Consider the following 23,473-nt stretch of genomic DNA (forward strand, 5'->3'; position numbering starts at 1 on the left):
ACAAATATATTACCATCAATAATCAATATGAGTTCTAGCATTTGCACCTCAGGAGATGTTTCCTCCTGTTTCCACAGGAACTGCAGAGGTTCCCATCTGCTCTAGCGGAATCGTGTTGGATTGAATATTATTGCTATTGACACCTTTCAGTTCTCCGGGGAAAATTTGTTTTGATGCACAATTCCAGAAGTCAAATTCAAACTCTGAATCCCTGAGTCAAATTATGAGCACATTCAATATCCAAGACTTACTTGGCTGCGACAAAACTCACAATACTTTGCAACGTCTACTATTTTCTCACTGATTGTCTTCCCATCCTCTATCAGCATAAATCTTGAATGCAATCCTTTTTGGCAGTCGACTTCCCACAGCACATGAATGCATCACACAGGCAGGCAGACTTTTTCTTAGATCAATCCATGCATCACACTAACATAACTTAGGCAAATACAATGAGATGTAATGCTTTTTGTAATGGATTAGGTCGTCAGTAATACCATAAAGAAATGAAATGGAACAAGTGTTCGCCAACAAAAACACATACAAAATGGATGGCAGCAATCCCAAATATTTTTGATTTCAGTATATCAGCTAAAAGCAGGGATAGTCCCCTTAATCTCTGAATCAAAACCCAGGAGTTGCCATAGATTTGATCAGTTTGGCTATATGAATTGATCATGAAGTGCCTTTTCAGACCTTGAACCTATTATTGCTTTGAGTTGGCTTCAGAAAAGGAGAAGCGTTATTTTTTTTCCAATATATCCTGACCTACATTTTTCATCAATTGTTAAACATTAAAAAATACAGAACAACATTGTTAAGGAAAATCATGATTTTGTACGTGGAGTGCATTCTACTTCTCTGGCATTTTTCGGGGCAACTAAAAAAAAAGGAAAAACAAAAGCTGGTATTGACCTGCTTGAGGCTATTGAACATCCTTCAGAGTGCTCCCTCTTTAATGCTTGTCCTGCACCTGGCTGACAGACACTTGTGTCACTGTCCTAAGGCATTAAGGCAGAGTGGATTCACTGCAGAAACATGACACATTGATGTGAAGAACTACAGGACGGACAAACAAAGGATAAAACTAAATGGATAGAGTAATAATGGTAAAAATAGATTTTGATTAAATTATGTAAGAGATTGAGAATCAAATAAATTATATATGGTCATAGCCTGAATTGCATTACATAATTGATGCACAGAGTCGTACATTATGTAGCAACTGTCAACATCTGAAATGTGTTTGAAAAAATAATACAAGTGTGATTCTTAAACCACTTAAGGGCAAAGAGGAAGGAGATGCCCTTGGGGACAATGCTCGTGTCATGGCTGAACTCGCATGAATCATGTATATTGCAGATTTTCTTTTCTTTTTTAATCTGAAGCACAATTTAACTGTCAGAGGAAGTGTTAGAATGCCCTCAGGGTCTTAACCCCCAAAGGGTGATAAAAGATTAGAATGTCAAATGTCACAGCACACTTTACAAATGTCTCATGAAACTACTAGAAACACTACGAGAACTGGTGGTGTTTTAGGGTCTTGGCATGAAGCTCTGCATGAGGATTTTAAGACAGATAGAAATAATGGTAATAACTTACTGCTGTATTTATAATGTTTCTGTTCCCTTATTTTATACAACCCACAGTGCACTGCATGCATGGAGGCTCATGAAGTGTCCCTGTTCAGTACATTGAGTTTCAACAGGGGCTGAGATGCAGCCGCACAATGAGATTCCAAGTACAAACACTCATCTGATGAAGATCTTTGAATGTTTAATGTTCTCAAGATAATTTGTCATGTAGAGTATGTCACGCAACTGGTTTATTGTTTTTTTAATGCAATTTATTGGAAATAAAACATTGAGGAACACTTACATCCTTTTTATTAAAGCTACAAGCCTGGATCCTGTCATGGGTGATATCAAATCAGCTGCAGGGCAATGTTTGGACACATCACAGAGCCTTGTGCCTTATTGCTTGAATTATGACCACAAATGCTACCATGGCTTTTTAGATTAAGACTGTCTATTACTTCAGTTTACACTGAATGCTGTTTGTCCGCTTTTTTTGAGGACGCCTAATTCTACTGCCATAAAGTAATTTGCGGTAACAGTAAGGTGACATCTTTAAATTGCTTGTTCATTTTTTTCCCAAACAGTCCAAACCCCAAAGTTACTCAATTTACTATCATACAAGACACATAAGAGCAGCAAATCCTCACAACTGAGCCGCTGGAACCACATGATGTTTAGCATTTTACTTGGAACAATACTTAACCCTTGGATGCATAAGTGGGTCTTTTTTGACCCGGTGAGGTGGTTTTCTTAGAGTATCTTTGTAAATACATTTTTTTATAATTTCATATTCCAGCTATCAAACTTGATCAACCAGCATGGATTGATGGGGGGTGGGCTATGAGTAGACAAGAGGAGAAGAGATGAGTTTTGAAAAGGGACTGGAATACTGCGAGGGTCTCAGAATAGCGAAGATCTTTGCATCAATATGTTCAAAACGTTTTTTTTGAAAATGTAAAAAAAAATTATAAAATTATAAATAGTGAAACATTTAATATAAAATATTTCTAGTGTGAACCAAAATATAATACTAAATATTATACAAGTGATTTCTCTTAACCAAAATGACAAAAATGGTCACTCGTGCATCTAAGGGTAAACAATTAATTGATCTTCACATAGTTGCAGATAGATTGTCTGTCCATCGACTAAAAGCCAGCAAGTCGAGTTTAAATAATGGTTATAATGTCAAAATGAAATTGGATTAAAGCATTGTAAGACTGATTTATGCTCTACTATATTGGTACATTATAACTAATATGATAACTGTATGTGGTGAATTGCATTATGTGTTATGTTCATATTGGTGACACATTATTGTCTCTCTACACATAAGGGTATCACAGAAACATTATTTGGAGTCTGCATGATTAACCAAAGGGCCGCCTTGTCATGTTACCTGACAGACCAAGGCAGAAAACAAAAGTGAAAAGGATTCAGAAACTAGTGTTAAGGTTAATTGCATGTGATCAGTCAGAATACAGTCAGGTCTGGAGTATTGTCAACCATGTGAATGTTTTGCAGTGTGTATGGAGGTAGTGCAATCTGGAGGACCGTGCAATGATGCCCATGAGGATGTGAGGGCTTTGACAAGGTAGGCTTTTTGGAGAGGAAGCAGATGGCCCACATTAAAAGCAAAGGGCCCTTGTGACTGTCTTCAATGGCCCTGCAGAGAACTGGGTAATTAAATGAGAAATTTAATCAGATTCCTCAAATTAAATGTCCAGCTGGATAGTTCTGCAAGAACACCACTGACTACACATTTACCTAAGGGAGTGTCACCAGTGGATGCATAATTCTCCAATCAGCACACACTCATACTCGATGATATTCCAGGTGATGATTACTGCTAAAGTATTCCATTCACAGTTCTGCCAGCAGGAGGCAAAGGGACATCACTGTGTGGCCACAGGAGGGTCGTTTTAATAATGGGGCCTGGGAGGAAGCAACAAAACAACGTGATGACTGGATGGGGGTTGGAATCAGTGGATTTAGCAGGGAGACAATTTTTCTCTTTTCTCCTTTTGAAACAGGCTTCAATCCCCTGCAGATTCTGAAATGGCATTGACAGTTTTTTCATCATGTTTGATGCAACACGTTTGATGCAACATTTAAAAGAGCCAGCACAATCCAGATCTGGACTTTGGTGACCACTGACTTCTGGAGTCTTCCTTATCTATAGACAGAAACCAGACTCTGGGTCCGTTCTGACCATAGACTCATTTTGCATTCAGCAAATCCAAGAACCGCCTCCCCCTCCCTCCCTCCGCTCCCCCCCCCCCCCTCCCTCCGCTGCCCCCCCCCCCCTCCCTCCGCTGCCCCCGCCCCCCTGGCTCCCTCTCACACGCAGCCTGTCCTGTAGGATGGGACCAGCAGCCAGATATCCATGCATGCCTGACCGCTAGTTCACTTCCTGGATGGAAGAATGGGACATTTCCAGCTCCACTTTTCGTCGTATTGTGCATTGCCCTTCGTCACGCTGACGCCGCGGATAATCACTTAATAATGATCACGTGTAATCGATATTATTCGACCACTTTTTCCTGTAGTTTAAGACAGCGATCGATCGCCGATTGACCCCTCCACACTACGGGAATGTCGCTATCTGTAATCACGCTGCAGGCACGGTGGAGTCCGACACATTTTGAACTGTTTATGCACGGGCGTAGTGTGCTTTCCGTTGTGTTCCTCGAAGCTAAAAACAGCATCTGCTCGGACTGGAGGCGAATAAATTTGTCTTTTTAAAGAATTCAGTGACTGCAGACGAAGCGCTAACAATTACTTTGATGCTCTGCCTTCGTGGCTGCTGTGCCAACTTCGTTTCTGCTTTGGCTGTGTGTGTGATTTTTTTTTCTTCTTGAAGAACAGAAAAAACTCAAAAACTTTGTCACCCGTTGCCTTCTTGTTGCTCTCGATGAGTAGTCTAACATGCGGAGAATACGGGAACCAAGTTACTGGTGGATTTTATCCTTAATGCTTTTAACCTTGCCCAAACATAAAGACTGTCATCCTGGTAAGTACATGCACCACGGGTTAGCTTTCATGTATGTAGCCTAACTACTGAGAGTCCACCGTGTTGAATTTGTCTGCTGTAATAATGAAGGGTAAACGCGACTTTTGGTTGTCGACTAAATGCATTTTTTTTCAGTGGCAGTACGGTTATAAGGCCGAGCTGAGTTACGTTACGGCGGAGTCGTTTAGCCTCCGTGATTTGTATGCATGTTATTGATTAGGCAGCTGGACTATGGCGCAAACTATCCTCTGCTTATAGGCTAAACACAGTCCTGCTAAACAACTCCGCTTTGACTCTGAGGTTTACATGTTAGCCACAACACACTGGTTATTCACACAACATGGTGTCTCAATAATTAATCAATTTTAGGAAATGTAGCTAATTTATAACATTCCTGCCAGTGTTCACATGTGATTGAATGACTTTATATGCCATGTGGAATTAGCAACATGTCTGCTTAAACCTGTAGTTTTGCTGTGGTATTTACAAGGAGTCCCCAAGTGTTATTATAGGCTTTCTGTAGTTGTGGTCTTGGTTTACATATAGATAACATCATAAGTGTCTGCTTGCTGTCATGTGCGTAGGTAGAAACGAGGATGAGGGCGATAGTTAGCGCTGTTGGCTCGTGGATGGATGTGCAAGTATGAGAGGCGATTAATGCCACGGGAGCACAGATAGTCCCGGAATATCTGCCTCAATATCAGGATTGTTGTTAAACTCACATTTGCGACCGATCAGATATAGTGCTACATATATTGAACTGTAACATATTGATGAGTTGGTTGAACATTAACAAGTATTAGTTGTGTATAGCCAGAATTAAAAATTGGTGGGCACCAGCTATCCAAATGTGTGACTCTCCCTCTGGTTTTTAGAAAAGGTCATATTTTCACAGGTGTTACCATCACTGCCAACATCGATAATGGCTATGACCATATAGTGTAACAAGTGTCGAAAAATATGTAGCCTACAATTTCCAGAAGGTCAAAGAAGATGGTGCAATACAGGGCAATTTTCCCCTTCAAATAGTGTGTCCCAAAGATAAACATTAATATAAGGCCATGGTTAACCTCACACTGATGACTGGTGTAGGGCCAAGTGTAAGAGCCAATATTGTGTTATTAAACACACACTGTGACGTCAATACTGATTTTAAAAGGTTCAAAAAAGACAAATCAGAATATGTAAACCTTTACGAAGTCCAAAGTCAGTCAGATGGGGACTAATGACAATGGAAGACAGACGCCTTTAACAAGAACTCAGAATAATGCCTCTGACTGTATGGTCTAATATGTCTTCATATCATTTTTGACTGGTAATCTAAAGTCCCAATTGTATGTATTGGAATAGAATACATTTTATAATAATGCCTACTTGATTTTTCATATTGTAGGCATCTGAATGTAAACCTAAGATATATGTTAATGATCTGTATTTTATGGGGTTGAAATACTGAACAAGACCTTTTACACTTCAAAAATAATCTTGTCATTGCTCTCTAGATGACATATGTAATATAACTACACATATGTTGGGCATTTTTGCACCGCAAGTGTTTACTTGTCAACCAATATACAAGCTTATATCTATATATCTTATTAATATGAACTAATACAGGCTGGTAATAGTTTAACAGTCGAGTTTTTATTATCACAACATTTGTAATTTAATTGGATATATGTTAAATAGCATTTTAACATTGTAGCAACTGGAGATACTTCTAACATACCAAGCATATTGGATGTCTCGATTATGTGGCATCAATTCCCCCCATAGTGAAGTTGCAGTGATGTAACACAGCAGAATGGTTTCTCTCTGAGTCACCCCCCATCTGCCCCCAAATCCCCCCATTCCCTGCTTCCACATCCTGAGTTTGCAGCTTTATTGACTTGTAGCCTTATAGGCCCCTAACACATCTGAGTTTCTCATACGGCATGTCTCACCAGACCTCTGACTTGCAGCAGGCTACACAGGCTGATGGGCAGACCAGCTCGGAGGTGGTGGAGGATAAATCCAATTTAACTTCTTGTACACTGTCATGTAACCGTATTCATCTACCGTCTAGGCTGCGTGACCTAAATCTTTATAATATACATTTAAAGTTTACATCATAGACCGCATTGCATAAGTAGTGCTTAAGTTATCATGAAAATAAAAGATTTGAAACGGAGGGGGATTATTTTCTTCCTTAATACAATGCATACTGGATTTAAAGACATAGCTGTCAATGAAATATTTCCGAATTTTACAACACACGTCCTTTTTAACCGTCCTTTTAAAAAAGCAGTCTTTCATGTCTTGTTATCAGTAACACAAACGTCTTAGGGTTTTTTTTCTCTAAAATGTCACGAGTTCCCTAAAATAAATGGACAAATATGTCAGAGAAATATCAGGAGTTGTGATTTGGTGAAAATGCAGTTATGGTTATTTTACATTTTGTTTGGTAGATATTCTGCTTAGCATTCGTTATGAGAAGCATAGCTTGTAATTAAATATGAAAGATCTCCTGATTTCATCACTTAAGTAATGAGCAAATTATAGCAGTTGTTCACAATGAAGACATAACGCCTTTGTGATACAGCTGTGGAATAATTAGTAACATAGAGTATAGAACCTTAATGCTCTAGGTTTGTGGTATTTTTAAATAAACAATTACTGCTTTTTGACGGACAAAATTACCTTTTTCGCTTGTGTGTACTCTATATTATGAATGTCCTTTTCAAATAACACCATCACTGTCCAAAGCAAATTATATATTTGTGACCAAACATGTTATTAAGGTTATTAATGAGGTCCTGATGTACTGCTGTGCCAGCAGGATGCCAGCTGTCTGGACATCACTGATGTTGGCAACGGCATCATTATCATCAAGGTCCTCCTCTAGCTTTTCTCGATAATTGGTTAAATATGTACAGTACTGACAGAACATCTCAAAAGTAACTTTCTGCAGTTTTAAAATAGCCCCAGTAACATATGCTCAGCCTGGATCGTGGACGGGCTCAGCTCACGGTTATCTGTTGTCTCTCCACCAGCTGCCTGTGCCACCCACTAAACGGTCCAAAGGGGCACACTGCAACTCTAATCACTTTTTACTGGTGCAGATAATTATCGTTGCTTATTGCTTTTAATTTTGTTTGCACATTTATAAATGCAATTATATTATTAAGAACAGTTTGGACTTAATGTGTTGCTCATATTGTATAATTGTGGTTTAGCAGTAACCACTGAGCAACCCAGCAGGCTTTTGCCACACAAATCGGCTGTGGAAAAAATATTTCATTTGCTGTAAAATAAGCTACATTTCAAATATTCCACCTTTTCCTCCATAATTGTGTTGACTGATAACACAAAACCACTGTTGTTCATGATACAACACTTAACACAACGGGTTGTGTCGAATGACACTTCTAGTACCCTAAAGCTGAAAAACAACAGTATTTTTCTTTAGGGCAGAGAAGGTGGACATAAAAAATGAGACTAACTTTCACAAACCTTAGCAGAATAATTTTAAGTTTAAAAGGATTTCTTGAAGTAGAGTGTAAATTATTTGTTTCGGGTTCAGAGTTACTGTCGCAGAATGTCCTCATTGATGGGAAATGCTGTTTGAAAAATTGGTGTAGCCAGGGCAAGTTTGAGTAAACATTCAACCTTGTATTAGTTGAATCATTTATGATTCATTCAATCACTTTCTCAAAACATATTTCATTCCGGACCCTGGGCTGTGAGACCAGTCGTTTCAAAATATTTGGTCATGTTTTTCGGTTTAAAAAAGAAAAAGGATATATTTGCTCTTATTCCCCTACTAGATATAATGTTGCTGTGTGCTCGGACCCCAAATAATCACCTTAAGCATGAATACATCAAATGAATAGACACTGTGCATCTATTTATATGAAGTGCTATCTGAAAATGATGAGTGCTGCATGTTGGAGGTTAGAGTCTGTGCTGCTCCTGTAGCATTTCCTTGTAAACAAAAAAAAGTTATGGTTACATTCAGTGTTATTTTTTTATTATCAAAAGTGTATATCCTTGAAGTCTAACAAATAAGTTGGAGGTGTTTTCATCCTCATAACATATTTGCATAGCAGAAACATTTTTTGTATACCCCGTCTTCCTTTTCTCTCTACCTTTGTCGCACATTGCTATTTATCAGTAAAATACTGTGAAAGTCACCCACACCAGGATGCCACATGCACACTGAAATGTATTTCCATTGCGTTACTAGTGAATCATAAATCAACAGGTTATCCTTTTTTTTTTTTTTAAACGAAGACTGATCCCCAGCAGGGTGGATGTATAGTTAGTTACATTATAATTAAATTAGAAGAGAATCAATACTTGGCGTACCATTTTCAGGAGCTGCAACTGAACTGAGCGATTAGCAAACATCTAGGTCATGCTGTCTCGAGACGTTGGCATTCATATTCAAACTGACTTTTTCAGTTATTACGAGCCCAACATTATGAGAACGATGCTTTGTTTAAAGGGTAATTATAGTAATTTGACATCAATTGTGATTAAACTGTTTATTATTTTGTATAACTTATGTTAATCAAGGCAATCAGTCATCACTTCATTACTTGGTGTGTACAGTTGACTTCACTCGGCCTTTCAGCCAATATACTCCAAGCTGGTCACAGTAGCATTTTAATCATTTAGAATGACTCACAGCCCCTCACTGCGAATCATTTCATCTCGCCTAGCAACTTGCAGCGCAAAATACATGCGCACAGACACACACATACACACAACGTATTCGACGAGGCTGGTTGAAATGAGGGAGGATAAATGCTTTTGGGGAAACTAGTGCACTTATTTCCTGTTCTTCATGACAATAGTGATTAATGTCCAAGCAATAAGGCAGCGTCAATGAAGGACGTATACTGCTGCACTCAAGGACTTGGCCATATCAATAAATGCCCTGTGTCCTTCAGTCAGCACGTCCTCTTTCCCCTTAAACAATCTTTCCGCTATGTGTTACTGTGTCAGCTTTATGTACAGCTGCCCTGTGGAGAGTGGACACAATGGGACCTTCAGGCTCCCTTTTCCCCCTTTTTCCTGCATTGTGCTATTGTGGGTCGAATAAGAATGTGTTTGCTTTATGCTCTTTTCTTTTTTCCTTTTTTTGGGCTACATTCAAGATTGTCTTTTTCAGAGGCGAGGAAAAGCCAATTCAAAAGTAGGCTATCCTATCCACAAGGCTCATTCTCCCTGTAGTGAGTTATGGCGACAATCACTGAAGATATGGGATTAGGCTGCATGTTTTATCAAGCCCAAGGTGCTCTGCAGAATGCAAAATAAGCTTGTTGAATGAGAGTCAAGTTGCATTTGATGAATTGAATTTTAACCTTTGCATAAATTATATTTTTGCTTTTTTGAGCCCCTGTAGAAGATGCCTTAAATAAACCTGTGTATACCTTTTTGTCACTTTGCATCTATGCATCTCAGTTTGAGTTCAAAATGCAGTCATTTCAGTCTCTTTATATAAAACTTGAGTCTTTACACAGCTCTTGAACCTCAACAGCAGTCACTGTGTATATTAGTTATCACTATCGGAACAGACAAGTGTTTTGTTTGAAAGGAACAGCAACATAATGCTTAAATGAAATTGAAATGACGCCATGCAAACCTGACAGTCCTTAGTTATTTGGCATAGGGCCTGTTTCAGTAAGAAAACACCAGAGGGTATTAGTTTGTGCAACTGAAGCTTTAGCTGTGTCGTTCATTCTTACTTTACTGCTTTTAAACATATTGATTTTTTTTAAACTGTGTAAAATATTTAATTTGACATATTTCTTTATGGTTTTACATGCGGGCAGATATTGGATTATTATGGGATATTATAACAAATCTGACGTCATTGTATCTGCTGAGGCTTAATTTCCTTTCTCATAGAAGTGCATTTTAAAACTGACGTTTTTTTTATTACCATCCCTGTCATTTAAGTTATTAAGGACACGTGACCAAGATATAAATAGTGACCATTATTTTCTGATAGTGTATATCGGTTAACTAAAACTCACCCTTTCTAAGTTTTAGGGGTTAGCTGCTGTTCAACCAGCAGATCTGTAATGTTTACAAAAAAATAATGTTATATGCCATATTATGGCTGTATTCAAACTCCTTTCAAGGTTTTGACTGTAAAAAGGTCTGTTGCTAAGGGCGGCTGGCCTAATACCCAAAAGGTATCTTTCAATGTTGCCATCTTTCCAAATGGGTGTTAGACTTTTCGATGATTTAAGAAGCTTAAAATCACTAAAATTAGAGCTGCGCTAGAAAATAAGACAGTTGAAGACTTAAAGAAAAATGACTGAAGCATTGAAAAATGTTGGCACTACAAACTTAAATGTCTTCTTTATCGAGGACGTATGATAAGAAGGTTGCTTTGACATATCGCATCATACTTTGAATTGTTTATTTTGACATATAAACACCATTTTACAGATTGGAATTTGACTTTAGTTATCAGATTCGAATATGGAAAAATTACTTAAGGGTCATTAATCATGGGCATGTGACATAAGGGTTAAATAAAGTGGAATAGTTGAGTGTTACCATGAGTTGATATCCACTCTTCTACTCCAGCACTAAACCCACTTCATTAATTCCTGTTTGAAAGCATTTTCTCCCCTCCCTAAGTTAACACCCTGAGAGATCAGTCCCCAGGCTCTTTCCTTTGGGTTTCGAATGAGATTGATGTTCTGTTTGTTTCTCTCACACACTTCGACTGTCTCCCTGGGAGCTTTGCCTATTTCCAGAGAAGGCTCTAAAACAACAATGGAGGGGGGTCATTGGTATTTAACCATGTTACTCAAAAGACAGCAAAGCATTTCAAGGTATTTTCCTTGTGCTTAATACATTGTTTCTGAAAGCTCACTTTGGAATGTTGATCTGTTTCACAAAGTGAATTTGGTGGGAGAAATGCAAAGTATTGTAAAAATAACGGAGGCAGCCAGTGTGGAACATTTGGTGTTGGTTCATTTCAGAGGCTTCCAAGAGAGAAGATGTGCTGAGTTGTGTAGTTTTTGGAGGAAGAACAGGATTTTAGAGACTACCCTATCGATCCCGTTGAAATGCTCCCCTTTGGGGAATGCAAATGTTTCTGTTATTCAACAAAAAACATTGAAACCCTCCTGGTAGTGGAACCCTAATTAACTCGGGATTTGAATACCATTTTAATAATTCAAAAAAGGCATTGTTTAACGTTTGTTCAAAAAATACAACTGTTGTCTTTATCAGACAGCGAAAAGAAGACACGGTCAACGGATTCATTTGTTAAAAGTTCAAATGAACAATTATTAAAAAAAAACACCTTCCAGTGTCTCATGTAAATTTTGCTGCTCTGTCTTATAAATGTATTTTGTTTTAACCGCTAAACTTTGGTGTGAGCTGAAGGTGTTACAGCTGCTGTATGTTATTGTCACTGCTAATTTAAAGTGTTTACCACAGCCAAGGAAACCTATTCCCAGGTAACCACTAATCACTCAGGGGTCCCAACACTTAGCAGCCTGCGCAGGGAAAATGGAAACTAGCAACCACTCTGCCTCAACAGCCTCATCATCTGCTTTGCTGTAAGGTTTAGAATGATAGGCTTTGAAAAGGCTTCATGGCACAAATGACATTACTGAGGGCCATCTTGATAACATAGAAGTGGTTCGTTTCAGATTTATAAAAAAAAAAGGTTAATCTTGTTTTCAAGCCTATATTATAATTGTCCTGTCAATAGATAGATTGAAGTGTTTTTTTTTTCTTTCGGTAAAGAGGATTCAGAGTATTAATAATTTTCCTCTTAGCAGTGGCAGCACTTAACCTTTTCATATATGTGTCAGTTTGTTCTGTATAGCCTGACTGATTTGTGTAGAGCAGCAACAGTTCAAGGTTCTTTATTGTCTAACTAACATAGCTACAGTGTAATTTTGTCGTTGAAAATCTTAGGTCACAGGCTTTTCAACGACATAATTACTCTGTACCTATGTTTTCAATGTATTCAATCCGTAGATTTTGTGTGCTTTTGTTGCAGGGTTTTAAAATAACCTCATCATTGCTGTGATCTACAAGAACTACAATATAAAAGGTGAAAAAGACACTTGTTCATGATAGGACCACTTGAGGCGCATGGGAAGAAAGCGTTTCCAAAGAGTGTGTTGATGCATGTTCTAGGTGTCAGTTGTATTTGTTTTCATGGCATGAATGAATATAAATTAACAGATTACCAAAAATGGAAGTCCATTCCCTTCTGCTGCTGCAAACGGTAAAGCACATCTGTGTTTTCTAAGAAATTAAAAACTACTGTACTTTCAATTCAAATTAATAAATGTAGTAGAACGTAGGAAGGTATTGACTGAATATCAGCGACACATTTTTGAGGGGCCAGTGTGAATACTTCTTTGATCTTTTAATACCTGATAAAACAGCTCTGCTTGCTAATCTTTTTTTCATACCCAAGATGAAAAGTGGTGCTTCTCTGAGATAATGAAGACAGCTCTGGAATCTTAAAAGCAACTGGATATGACTTGAATTTAATTCATGTTAAAATGAATAAATAATACAATTCTGCCTTGCAGTAGAATCACAGACTCAGGAAATCATGGGCGTAGCACTGGTGACTTCACCCATAGGTTTTGTAAGAAATGTATTAGAACCAGGGTTTGGGTTTACTATCAGGTTTCAATTACTGATTGTATATATTGTTTATCTAATACTTTTCCAACTAATTGTTAGGCCTATAAACTAAGAAAAATATAAAAAGAAACACACAAATTCATTTTATGTAATCGTTTATTTGGCAGGGACATTGCACATAAATGAAAACTTAAAACAAAAAAATGCGTCAAGCGTAAATATGCCGGATTTAGCTTTGAGCTACTTTCCATCTGCAGTCCCTCACATAAAACATTTAAGAACATGACAATTATACACATAGCAAAAACAAATACATGATATGCAAAAAGAGCAAGAGGAGCACACACAAGTATTTATCACAGCAATACAATATAGCAGCAACGACATATAAAGTGCAAGAGATAATGTGCAAGAGAAGATACCCCTGTTTAGGTATTCAATGTTATAAAAAAGAAGAGAATAATATATCCTCACCTTTTAACACTCTTGAATCAGAGGCGGTTAGTGGGTTTGCTTGATATATGACAAACAGCTGATTATCAAAACAGTTGCTGGATTTGACTATTCAATAATTGACTTATTGTTTTCAGCTCTAGTCTAATCTTGAAAAGTTAGAGTAATCTCACCACATTTCCACAGCTGAGAGGGATGGTCTAGCTAGCTGAAGCACCATAGTTGAATGTATTGATAATAATGGCCTTCATGATACCCCGTCAATGCAACAAACATTATTCAAATCCACCTCACATACACCAGAACTGAAGCTACATTTTGAAAGCATAGTTTTCTGGACTAAACTCTACTTTATTCAAGATAAACACAATCAGTTTCACCATAAGAAGAACTGCAGCTTAATGCACTGGCACCGCGGCCTTGGTCTTCCTGCTTGATTAGAATCATTACCTTAAGTCTAAGCCAAGTAAAGCTCAATTGAATGCTGTTTTATAGCCTTTGTTTGCTCCTGTGTGCTTTGATCTAATGCTTATTAGCCTTGAATTCGTTTTTCTGCAAGTTTGACTACATGTAGGTGATGAAATCGGTGCCAATGTGGCTTCCTTACATTTGATGTGAGATTGTATGGTTGTCTGCTGATGGTCTTTTGTCAATTTGACCAAGAATGGATACACTTTCATATACAAATCAGGCAGCCATGTATCAAGGCAATACAATACATATTAAAAAAAAAAAAGAGAAACTTGGTCTGTGTTCTCACTTGTCACAAGTTATATGTTGGAATGGATGATAGGTGTTACTTGTGGCTAACTAGCGATAATCTTATTTTTACATGACAATAGATTTTCTTCATCTAAATAAATCAACAGTAGCATACTCATTATTTGGACCACAGCTTTGAACCTCTGTGTGTAAAGTTGGTATACCACACCAAAAATCATACTTCGACACATCTATTTTCTTTATCAATTGATTAATCTAGAACATATATACACATTTCCATCCCATCCAAGGTGATGATTCAAAGACATCCAGTTTATTACGATATAAAACATAGAAAAGTATATTTGAGGGGCTTAATACTAATCATACAGTATTAAATGTATGTTGGACCCTTCCAAGCAAACCTGTGTGGTTGTCTTACATTTCTCAAACAGAATTATATTGACAACCTGGTCCTTGTAATGTTCTTGAGAAATACATGATGAACTTCTACAGTAAACATTACATATTAGTCAGGCTGCTAAATTGGAATCAAGAACATTCCTCTTCTTCATGATTTTTTTTTATCGTTTCTAAATCCAGCCTTCAAGTATTGATTAGAGTCCAACATCAAAAAGCGCTTAAAGAGGAAGGGAGGAGGTCTGACAGCTTGTATGGCCGCGGGCAGGTATGAACAGCGGATTTGAGAGTGATTCATGCAAAGTCCTAGTGCAGCAGTGGTATTATTTATGGCTAACATTGAGTCATTTGCCCAGTAGGCCTTTTCCTCAGAAGCACATTTTTGATTTCACCTATGTTCTTTAATTGTAGCTAGGGATGTCCCGATCACCTTTTTTTGCTCCCGATCCGATTCCGATCATTTGATTTTGACAATCTGCCGATACCGATTTTTTCCGATCTTTATGCAATTCATTAAGAGAAACAAAAGGAAAAAAGCATTCAAGTTGTCCCTTAAGGTTATTTTTTTATTTAAATGACAGTACCCAACTACCCATTTTATCCAACATGGATATAGCTTCTTTTGTTCACAGCAGCATTGGATCAGTTCAGTTGTGCAGCATTGGATCAAAACTAAATAAAGCTTATCAGTGGTCCACCACAAAATAACCATGTAAACAAATTGAGTGCAGATAGTGCAGTAACAAAACAACAATAACTCTACTGGAAAGAGGTAGCTTGACTAGCTTCACAAGTTCACATTCAGTCACAAATAATAAAATAAAATAAAAATGTGGCTTAGTGCAGAATTCTAGCCTTAAGACTAACTAGTCTAGTATTAATGCAATGAACAACAGCAGCTTAACATAACATGAATAAACAAAGCATTATATTTCCATCTTACTGGAGTAACACAATTCAATAGTAATCAGCAGCGAACCGCTTCAACACGTGTATTTCGGTGTATTCTATCACACACATACGGGTTTTGGGCCGAGGGCGACACCGTACTTCCGGTATCCGCCATTTCACGCGAGGTGCAAGCAGAATATCATAGTCTATTGCCTTAATCAATATCTAGTCAACTCTAAAATACCACATATATGCATTGGCATTATAATATTATTGTGACAAGTGGGGTATTCACCTGGTGTTTGCAGAAATTAGACGTAGATGCTGCCAAAATCGACCGAAGGCCACTTTCGAGTCGTTTTTCCATACATCTGCAGGCAGTCTGTAAGGGCAATCGGACAACCCACACAGCTCTAGTTTACGCTGGTAACGACCTAGAGCACACCCCTCAAGTCCAGAGATGTAATCCGAAGACATGCAGCGATTTCTTCGGTCGTTAATTCAGAAAAAAAACCTAGTGCGCTCTGCCTGGATACATTACCTAGCTGTTTATATTAGCACCTCCAGGATATTAGCACCACCAGGAAAATGGCGTATTTATATATATATATGGCACGCGTTGCATTGTGGGTAGCTCGTGACGTCACTGTGTGTGAAATAATTCACGTCATTCATTTTGTTATTCTACAGTATTGTTGTTTTATAGTTATTTGTTAATGTAACCCAATTTGTGTTCTTTGAAAAGGATATCGCATTGTGTTTGTTACTTTCGTTGCAGTTGTATATCTCTTAAGTGTAATTTGGCTTGGCTTCCTATTTATGGACATGCTTTTATTTTGAAGGAGAGGTAGCGCTGTTGACAGGAAGTTGTTGTTGCTTTGGAAACAACGTGACGGAGATTAACGGAGAAAAGTAATATCTAAATATAAAGACGGAGAAAGTAAACGATAACGTTTATGGTTAAGTGTTGGCACCCCCCGAAGAGGCACAAGCTCTTACGTTGATATTGGAGATTTCAATAAATTCAATTTTAAAAAGAAACGGGGAAAAAAATGAAAAAAAGAATATCTGAATAACGAAATTGAAACCCGAATAGTACTCCAACGAACGAATATTCGGATATTCGGGTACAGCCCTAGTGTACTCGTCGTGTTGTTGTTGTTGTTGGTGTTTGTTTCTCAGGTGGCGTATTAGATTGGTCGTGTTGAACGTAGCTCTGTTCTTTCCACCACGCGGAACCTCCTTCTTGCAAACATTGCATCTGGCTGTTACACTGCCTTCGCTTTCAATTTTATAATACTTCCAAACTCCTGACATTTTCTCTGTCCCGACTCCCGAGTCACCAGCTAAACGTAGCCTCTCGTTAGCTTACTGCTACTATTAGACACTGCGCCCACTCTGTTGCCAGATTTGAGAGAAATAATCAACCAGGTCTATGAAAACAAGCCCAAAAGAAGCAACACATACATGATGTTGTGTAATTTTAAACCAAAACTAAGGCCTCAGGATGACTTTAATACATGGTCATTTTTGTTTTGTAACATTAAATACAAATTATTTAAAAAAATATTATATATAAAAAAATTATAATAAAATCCCGATCCCCGATCTTTTTCTCCCGATTCCGATCTTTTGAAAATCACGTGATCGGCTCCGATCCCCGATCACGTGATCGGATCGGGACATCTCTAATTGTAGCTCTATTATAGAAGTATTTATAACTGAAATCGCTTTACTGTAGCCACAGCAACCTACAATTTCAGCTCCCGTGTCCCCAGATCAAATCACCGACTCTGCACAATCGATGTCACACTCTACCTGTTGCGTTCGATGGACCCATTTACATTGCCAGTTACCAACCATCACCATTCATTAACACCAGTAATGCTTGGGTAGTGTAATGTATCCACCAGAGGCAGCTGAATTTATTTCAGAATCAATAACTAGACAATTCATGCTGGGCGGCACACCTTGTCCTCAGAAATGACCTCATAAGCTTTTGGCACTGAGGCAATCCAATTGCCACATATTGAAAATTGAAAACCACACTTTACACAGTACATTTTCTTGACATTGTCAGAGCTTTTATGTACAGACTTGCCACTGTGTGTGGCGACACATTTGGGGATTGTTTATTGTAGTCTGCGAAAGGAACAAGCTATAGCTGGTCTATCAAAGAGGTCACTAGGCCTGAATTTGTTTAATCTTTAATGGTTTCCATCAGAGCCCCTGATGCACTCAATCAGCTATTTAATGCGCTTACTTCACTGTAGCAGCATTACCATAGAAGCACACTCAAAAGCAGATTGACGCAATTCAAATTTACTATACAATTTCACCATATCTGAGGTGTAGCCATCCATTGTGTTCAGCTTGTATGTGAGTGGCTATGTTAAACGTTGACTTCTCCTCAGGAAGACATGCAGTTTCAATTAATAAAAGAGCGTTTGTTTTAACCGAACAATAGAACAATAGCGCTTTTCCAGCTTTTATGAAAAAATACCAGGAGGTTATGTTTTTTTCTTTTCTTTTCTTTCCTTTCTTTTTTTTGAAGGAAGGCCATATACTCAAGAGACTTTAATCTAGACCTTTTCGCCCACATTCTCTATAAAAGTCTTTTGACACCATGTGTTCTCATATTCCCAGTAGTAAAAGGTTGAAGAACAGTGTAACACATGACACATTGCTCTGTTGGGCCTCATCACCTCTTGACTTCTCTAGTATTATAGCTCTTCTAATATGAATCATCACAATATACTTGCACCTAGACGGTTGCAAACGCAGGAAATGCAGCTTTCTGAACGGAGAGTTGGTGAAGCATTGGGACTTGATAACATCATTAAATGGTCTTATCTATTTTCTCAAGGATACAGTTGGAGAAAAAAACTGCAGAGCAAGTGTGGCATAATGAGAAAGTTGAACAGGCCTCCTCTGACCATCCTCCTATTCTGCTTGCGTTTTTGAAGTCCAAGGCTGTAATGCACACTGTGTGTGTGTGTGGCAGTATTTTTGGACAAGCTGATTTGAATTTCTGTCACTGAGCTATTTCTTCTTGTCTCTATATCTCTCTATGAAGTAGGGTTTTCTGCGCCCTGCATGGCATTGACAAAAATATCTTAGCTCATGTCTGTTGAATGTGCAGGATCACTTCCTGTCAATTCACTTGATGACCACACAAGCTAAAGAGAAAAGATTAAGACAAGGCGTAGAGGAAAATTCTAATATTATGTTTTGGATTTTGTTACTAAATGTTTGCATACTATTTCCAATGAGTTACTTAAGGAACAAATTCAACTCTAGACGACTGATGGGCTCAATATCACTTAATATGGCTGCATTTCTTTAGCCCTAGGATGCTGATGTCCTCTTTGCTGAAACGGCTTGTTTGCTCTTTTAGCTGTGTAGGCCTAAATATCGGCATTGGGATTTGACTTGTTGTGTTATTATTTCTGAGCTTGATGTTTAAGCCTTAAGGTTCGGCTCCTGCTGTTCCGTATCTTTGGCTGATCTTGGCAGTTCTCGTGTTCCTGAGGTCCTTGGTGTGACTCAAACACTTCCGGAGATATAGAGCCACATCGCCCACTTCCCGAGGAATCAGAAACACATGCACTCTCAAGATCAAGCTCCACTTATCCCCTTTCTTAGCTCGACCCCCAACAGTGTTTTTCCACTGTGACTTGTACTGGTAAGCCTCCACACACAGCGGATTGAGTCAGGTGTATGAAAACAAATGCAGTGCTGGTGTTTACTGATTGCTTGCAACAAAAGAAACTCATCCAAACAACTTCGCGCCCGACACCCACTTTAGTTAGATGAACACATTTGAAATGTAGGTGCATTTTCCATAAGTACATGTTAGTAATTCATCCAAACAGAAAGCCAAGCAGATGTTCTCACATATGACAGACCCCCTGCATTGCAGATAAGATTGTGGAGACAGCAGCTGTCTCCTCAGTATGCACACTTCCTCATATACATAGCAATTTTGAATCACAAGTGTGCCCTTTATGCCCTCTCGATGCCTGGGAAAAACACGGCTCTCTTCTGTTTAGTACAAATTCAGAGAGAATAATGTAAAAGTTGTTGAGACTGCAGTTTGTCTAATTAGTAAATGTAATGATGTGCCTTCTTTCTGCCTCTAATTAACGGACAAGCTGAGACAACAGGGCTGGGTGACGTGAAGGAGCCGTGCTTCCCTCAATAACTACTGTCAAATTGTCTGTATGTAGCCGTATGAATGTAAAGCAGGCTGATGCTGGAGGAGAATGTCAAAGATAACAGCGCTGACTGACTTGTCGGAAAATAATTGATTTTATTCAAACATACATTTTGGTGAAACACTTAATAAATTGCATGCTCTTCATGGAGTTTTTTTTTGTTTAGAACATTGTTAACATGTGAAGAGAAGTCACCTCAGCTCTCCTTGATTATTAAGCTCAAATAAACGTCACTTTTCCGTCCCACGTTAAGATTAAGGAGGTTTGCATAGCGTGTAGAGTATAAAACACAGCAGAATACTATGATCATTCTCCTGCCCTTAAAGTCTTTTGACATTTGATATTTTTCTCCGGGTCAATAAGTGCCAACAGTAAAACCAACAATGAATGGATCCTTCTAACAAGTGTTGTCTGCAGTTGCCAAAGCCTGATATAGCTTATTCCTTGGTGCCATATTCAAAAAAAGAATAAAAACAAAATCAATGAGCCACAATATCGTTCCTCTGTGACATGTTCCTTCATTACCATTAACACGGGCGCTGCAGTTTATTTTGAGGCAATCCCACATACCCCATCCTGCTTCAGTAATTACTCACACACACACACGGCTGAAAATAGTCCCCAACAAATGCACTCTCTACTACTGTTGAGTAATGTTTTCTAAAAACTACAGGGCCCAGCTGTTTGAGGAACTCGTTTTTATTTTATTTTTGTTTGGATTTATTTTTGTTTGGATTCATTGGAAAATATACAACACATAAATCTGTCTTCTGTAGAAGAAGTGCAATTTAATTGATAGACTAATGTATTGTTGGTGTTGGTCGTTTCATGGGATTTGTTGATCTGGAGTATAACAGCGACTTCATCCTGTCACTGAGGATCGGTAAATATAATATATTCACTGATTACTCCTTTTGAATAAGCCTAATGAGCCTATATTTATTCTTAATAATTATATATCATGTATTTATATTAATTATAAGGCATTTTAACCATCTAGGGGATGCTTGAAAGTGGTGATGAACTCACAAGCAGCATTAGAGCCTGAGATATGACAGTCCCCTGAATATGTCGCTATGCTAGTGATTCAAAATAAGAACATGTAGATATTATTCAAACAAAAACAGGCCTAGTGCTCTATTTTTAGACCAGGGCTTTTAGGCTTTTGTATTACTAGTGTTCTATTCTTTTTACCTTTTAACATATGATGCATTGCATATCATTTTCACATTACGCATTTGTGCGTAGGGTAGAATCAAATGTTAATCACACCTGACTCTGTTTCCTGTACTCATAATAGACCAAGTAAGGGTGTTGATTTTGCATTCTTGTATGCACAGAAGCATTTTTTTCACAAGTTTTCCCACATAATTAGCAGGGCAATTTAAATAAGTTGTATTTTGGTCCCAACGTCCTGGTTAATGTCTCTGGAATCGGCTATATTAAGCGAATAAGCAATCAGTGGAAACAATCTCAAAATAAAAATGTCCACTACCCATAACTTGAGTGTGCTCTTAGCTGCATGAGGCTTGAAGATTTGTTACTTTAAGCACCTAAACGGCAGCATTTCATGTGTAAATGACATGGTAATTGTAAATTAGGATGCATTTGATAGCTTATGCATCCCATAATTATCCTTCTGGTGACGTGGACGTGCCAGCAAGGCTGTCCTTCACATAACTGATGCTAACATTATCTTAAGATTGATATTTTAACTCGAGCCTCCAATGACTAATGGAAGTTAAACGCTCCTGTGGTTGTTGTTAGGCTGCTGTTTTTCAAGGGCTCTCAGGGGTTCTTGGCTTGTTGTTGAGAGCGATATTATGGAACAAATAGCAGGGCTTAATGGTGATATAGATGATTTAACCGCCCTCAGGACAATGAAAAAAGGAAAATGATTTTGTACGCCTCGACGTTGTACAAGGTGTTATTCTGTAGGTGTTTCGAGGCTTGTATTACCTTTGTGCTTCCTGTGAACATACTCTGATGTAAAATCAGGCAACGTTTCACATTAAAAATACATATAGACTAAATCTCTTTATAGAGCATCTCCTTTTAAGTACTGGTTAATCTATATAATTGCCAGTCACATGTGCTTTCTGGATTTATGAATGTTGTTTGAGTGCTGTGCCTCAGCTTCCTCCAGGCCCAGCTCCGACTGCGTTGTCTGCTCTGTTCTGTCAGAGATGCTGTGGCTTTAATCCTTTGCCCACAGGGGACGGCTGACATGGATGAGAGTAAACTGTTGACATGGTGCTGTCTCCTATGCTCTGTGATCAAAGACAGTCCAGCCCTACTGTTTCACAACCTGTCTTCAAATATGCTCCAAGTGTCTGCCACGGAGACACCCTCCATATCTGTTTCACACTTTGTGTTAACCTCTGATTTTCCCCCAGAGTGAATTGATACGTCTGATGATAAAAAAAGCATTTTATTATATTAGTAATTTATGACCCCACCCATTTCGCCTGTGTGACCTCCCTCCAAGTAATGAATTTGATTTGGAAAACACTCACTAAGGCTCATGCCATAGTGGGAAACCATTTTGGAGACAGCAATGCGTCGACTATAAGTGCAGGGAGAGACTTGGCTTGATGTAATGCTTAGTTTAATTAATCCCAGTAATGATGCAACTATTAGTAAGAGCTGTGCTCGTCTGGCTGGAGACGTGTGTGTGTATATGTGTGTGTATCTATAACTCACTATCGGGAGGTAGTTTAGCTTCAGGAGTCCGAAGAGTTCTGCGGTTGTTGCTGTTGTAACTTTTAACCTCATGAGACTGTAGTGTGACATACAGTTGTCATGGTTACAGAGTCAAGATGCATGGCATGTATTTACACAATTAAGAGAAGTGAACTCCCGCCAGATGTTTAGACCGAAAACTGAGATTTTTTTGGTTAAGATTGTTGGAAAAACTCCTAAATCAAGCTTATGTAGATGTTTTGGTAGACAATATTATGTTGTGTTGAAATATTTAGTGCTGTAATAAATAGTTTGAAGATCCATTTATACATTTCTTAATGGACATACGAATGCTACATGTGTATAGATACAGTGAGAGTGCAGTTAAAGATAACAATTTGACAATAATATAATTAGTATTAAACTATGTGTAGATTTATATTTACAATATTCTTCTATTATATTCCCATATTTTGGCACTGTGGTTAAAAAATCAGTTTGCTCTCATGCTTGCTGCACCGAGGTTGAAGAAGAAGAAGAAAGTTGATGTAATTAAATTAGACTAATTTAATCAGAAAATAAAGATTTAGTTTGAATTACTTTTTATTTCTAGGATGATGACATCTTAAAATATGATAATAGATATTCAGAGCTTTATTTAAAAATCTCAAAAGTGCAATTTGTAACTAGATGGAAAACATAAATTGTGAACAACAAAGTGTCCAAAATGGTTTCAAAAACTGTATTTCGGCATGTTTAGATTTCTGCTTTATTTTGAGCCAGCTCACTTATTTATTTTAGTTCTCCCTGATGTTCCCTTTAGACAGAAACAATCTGCCTACACATTTGTTTGCATCCTCCTAGCAACAGGCAACTAATATTAGCCAATACATCTC

At 38.1% G+C, this 23,473-nt stretch overlaps 1 protein-coding gene across 1 annotated transcript in view; it reads left to right on the forward strand.

Moving 5' to 3' along the window:
* Positions 1–3,934: 3,934 nt before the first annotated feature.
* Positions 3,935–23,473, forward strand: part of ca16b (carbonic anhydrase XVI b) — a 108,905-nt gene continuing 89,366 nt past the window's right edge. The window contains 1 exon segment of the mRNA XM_034219040.1: positions 3,935–4,590. Coding sequence (XP_034074931.1) covers positions 4,506–4,590 — 85 coding nt within the window. The 5' untranslated portion in view covers positions 3,935–4,505.

Source organism: Gymnodraco acuticeps, unplaced genomic scaffold (genome assembly GCF_902827175.1).
Source record: "Gymnodraco acuticeps unplaced genomic scaffold, fGymAcu1.1, whole genome shotgun sequence".
NCBI classification, from domain to species: Eukaryota; Metazoa; Chordata; class Actinopteri; order Perciformes; family Bathydraconidae; genus Gymnodraco; species Gymnodraco acuticeps.